The sequence below is a fragment of the Galeopterus variegatus genome, unplaced genomic scaffold, assembly GCF_000696425.1.
Source record: "Galeopterus variegatus unplaced genomic scaffold, G_variegatus-3.0.2 Scaffold1873, whole genome shotgun sequence".
Lineage (NCBI taxonomy): Eukaryota > Metazoa > Chordata > Mammalia > Dermoptera > Cynocephalidae > Galeopterus > Galeopterus variegatus.
Window position 1 is genome coordinate 258,426 of NW_007727984.1, and position 3,781 is coordinate 262,206.

The 3,781-nt window shown below is 41.4% G+C and overlaps 1 protein-coding gene across 1 annotated transcript in view; it reads left to right on the top strand.

The window, feature by feature from the left end:
• RNF115 (ring finger protein 115) overlaps positions 1-3,781 on the top strand; it is a 102,959-nt gene that overhangs the window by 24,973 nt on the left and 74,205 nt on the right. Inside the window, exon 2 of the mRNA XM_008579401.1 lies at positions 2,342-2,400. Within this exon, the coding sequence (XP_008577623.1) occupies positions 2,342-2,400 (59 nt within the window). The remainder of the gene's footprint in view (positions 1-2,341; positions 2,401-3,781) is intronic.

Genomic DNA, 3,781 nt, shown 5'->3' on the forward strand with positions numbered 1-3,781 from the left:
GGGGGGGGGGGGGGGGGGGGGGGTGAGAGAGTAGAGGGAGGGACTCAGGGATTTATATGGTCTCCAGATTACTTTCTTTCTGGAGCAATTCACAGTATGCCCATTACGGGTGTGTCTTAAAGGTTGAGAGTTTCTGATCCGTAGGGTAAAGTTCACGGTAATCTGAAGTTTTGCGCAGTCTGGTCCCTGTCTGCCCATCCTGAATATCCACGCTCATACCACTCCCCTCCAACCTCCATGAATGCTTTATTCTATCATCGTGGTCCTAAAGCCATAGTTTTCTTTTTCATTGAACAAAGGACGCTAATGTTTTACATCTTCATTTCAGACAAGGCCTTCTCTGATTCCCATAGGCAAACTTTGTTATTTGTTTTTATTTCCAATGTTCATTGATTATGGCTTCTATTTATTTTTTCTGGTCGGTCTGATTACAGCTGATTTCTATTTTCTTCCATTTGTTTATCCATACACTCTAATTTTTCTATGATGAACATGTATTGTGTAATTTTTCTCCAGCTTGTAACAACTGAATTAGGGTGTGTGTTTTAAATCCCATCTCAGCAGTACGATCAAAACACTGGATCTCAGATGGTCTTCCCTTAGAGCAGGAAAACAGGCTGCTATTAAATAATACTCCAAGCACATTCAAGTGTGTACATGTTAGGAGACTCAGCTGGGCATGAAACAAAAGTGGCAGGAGGGTAGCACCAATGGTACAGCCATGACAAGACCTAGGCCGTCCTTAACTTGAGGGACAGTAGCACCATATGGACCTGGAAAACAGCCACCAAAACTGAAATGACACCAGAATTGTACCCTGTGCCAAACTCACTTTATCCACAGAACTTGCAGATTAGTTATTCTCCCATTTTAGAGATGAGAATCCTGAAATTCAGGGAGGCTCAGAGACTTGTCCAGTATCCTTCAGGGAGTAAAAGTTAGACCAGTTCTGCCTGACTCCAAAGACCTTTGCTTCTTCAGCTGTGCTGTAGTTAATCATCTTCTGTAATGTCCATCTCTAGGCCATACAAGTAGAAGACACCAAGAGAACAGCTAATCAGTGTATATCAAACATTTCTCTTTGTTGTTGTTTTAGATGTTCATTCAACTAAAATCTTAATCAGAAGCAAAATCAAATAAAACACTAAGCGTAATGTGGTATCCTTGATAGGATCAATTTTGGAGGCTGAGAAGTCCAAGGTCTGGGGGTGGGGGTGTATCTGATAAGGGCCTTCTTGGTGGGGATGTTCTGAAGAGTCCTGAGTCCTGAGGTACAGGGTATCACATGGCTGCGAGGAGGGCTGAGCATTTTTTTTTTTCTTCTTTTTTATGACTGGCCTTTTTTTTTTTTTGGCAGCTTCCAGGTTAGGGGATCCAGACCCTTGACCTTGGTATTATTTTATTAAATTCTGCTGTTTCTTGGTTTGATTGTCTCCTCATTAAACTAATCTTCTTGACATGAGGGATTGGTCTTTTTTTATGTATATCCCTTTTAAGAAAGCATTTGAATGTTTGAATTACCATTCTATCTTTGTTTGAACAGCCATGTACTGCTTACATCACCTTTGGATAAAAAAAAGTTTAGGGTTCAGAAAATATAGGGTACATAAAAATAGTTGCAAATGTCTTTCCCACATCTATTTTAATAAGTAGTTAAAATATATTTTTTTAAAACTGTAATTAGCAATCTCTAAAGTGTATTCTTTCTTGTTCCAAAGCTTGATATTATTTAAAAGAAAGATTTATTACTAAAGGAAATAGAAACTGATTTAATGGAATCATTTGGGTTACTTGAATGACCATTTCTTTAGAATACCTGAGAATATTAAGTTTTATTTGGAACCCTTGGTAATCAGAAAATAGATTTGAAATATTATAAAGCCTCAACCTAATTTCCTAGTCTACAAATTAATTTATGCTATGATTCAGTTTATGTCTCTCGTATGTACATAGTAAAAAAATAGCAGTTTTATACTGATTAATATTATATTTTACTGCTCTGATATATGTAGTAGAGCTTTTTCATTAGATTTGAAGAGATTAAATTAGAAGATGAATTCATTCCAGTTAAAAAAAATAAATCAACCCAAATTAAAAAAAAAAATCTTTGATACCCTCCGTTTAGCTCTCAGTGGGAACCACTTAGGTAGTTATGGAGCCGTTCTGCAAAGGTCTTATGGAATTCTATATTCCCTAGAGTATAATGGAAAAAAATATCCTGGGAGTCAGCAAATACCTACAGTATTTCAGAACATCAGCTTGTGTACTGCATGTTATTCTGAAACTACATACTTAGCTGTCTTGTGAAAAAATTTTATTTATTTCTTCTTTTCTTTTATAGGAATATATTTGTCCTAGATGTGAATCTGGCTTCATTGAAGAAGTGACAGATGATTCCAGGTATTGTATAAGCTCATGAATAAATCAGACATCAAACTATTTTCTCTCAGGGCCGGCTGTGGCTCACTTGGGAGAGTTTGGTGCGGGTAACACCAAGGCCACGGGTTCGGATCCCTGTATAGGGATGGCTGGTTGCTCACTTGGGAGAGCGTGGTGCTGACAGCACCAAGTCAAGGGTTAAGATCCCCTTACCAGTCATCTCTTTTATTTTTTTTCTTTTTAATTTATAAAGGAAAGAGGTTTATTTGGCTTACAGCTGCTTCTGGCGTGGGCCTCAGGCTGCTTCTACTCATGGTGGAAAGCAGCAGGCAGCTGGCAGGTACAAGCAGATCACATGGTGAGAGGAAGCAAGAGAGAGAAGCAAGAGAGAGGAGGTGTCAGGGTCCTTTAAACAATCAGCTCTCGCAGGAACTAATAGAGTGAGAACTCACTCACTACCCCTCCCCCAGGGAGAGCATTAATCCATTCATGAAGGATAGCCCCTATGACTCAATCAGTTAGTTTCCAACACTGCCACATTGGAGATCAAATTTCCACATGAATTTTGGAGGGGACAACACATTCAAACTCCATCATTCTGCCCCAGCCCCCCCAAACTCATGTCACTCTCACATACAAAATACAATCATTCTATCCCAACAGTCCCAAAAGTCTTAGCTTGCTCCAGCACCAACTTAAAATTTCAAAGTCCAAAGTCTCATCTGAGACCAAAAGCAAAAGTCCTTCCAGCTGTGAACCTGAAAAACAAAACCAAATTTATCTACTGCCAAGATACAATGGTGGAACAGACATTGGGTATACATTTTCATTCTAAAACGGAGGAATAGGCCAGAAGAAAGGAGAAACAGGCCCCAAACAAGTCTGAAACCCAGCAGGACAGACATGAAATCTTAAAGCTCCAAAATAATCTTCTTTGACTTGAACTCCTGCATCCTGGGCACACTGCGGCACCTAGGCCCCCAAAGCATCAGGCAGCCTTGTTCCCACAGCTCTGCCAGGAAAAGCCCAGTGGGCTGTGCTGGTGCCTGTGGCTTTTCCAGGACTGCATTGCATGTTACCAGTGGCCTTGCAGTTCTGGGGTCCTGGCAGCAGCCCTGCTGCCTTGGCTCTACTAGACATTTCCCTGGTGGGGGCTCTCTGTGGGGGCTCTGACCCCACTTTTCTGCTCTGTGTTGCTCTAATAGATGGCCTCTGCAGTGGCTCTGCCCCTGCAGCAGGTCTCTGCCTGGGCTTCCAGGCTTTTCCATACATCCTCTGGAATCTGGGTGGAGGATGCCACACCTCCACTGCTCTCACATCCTGCCAGCCTGCAGACTTAACACAGCGTGGATGTCACCCAGGTTTCGGGCCTCTACTCTCCAGGGCTGCTGCATGAACCACA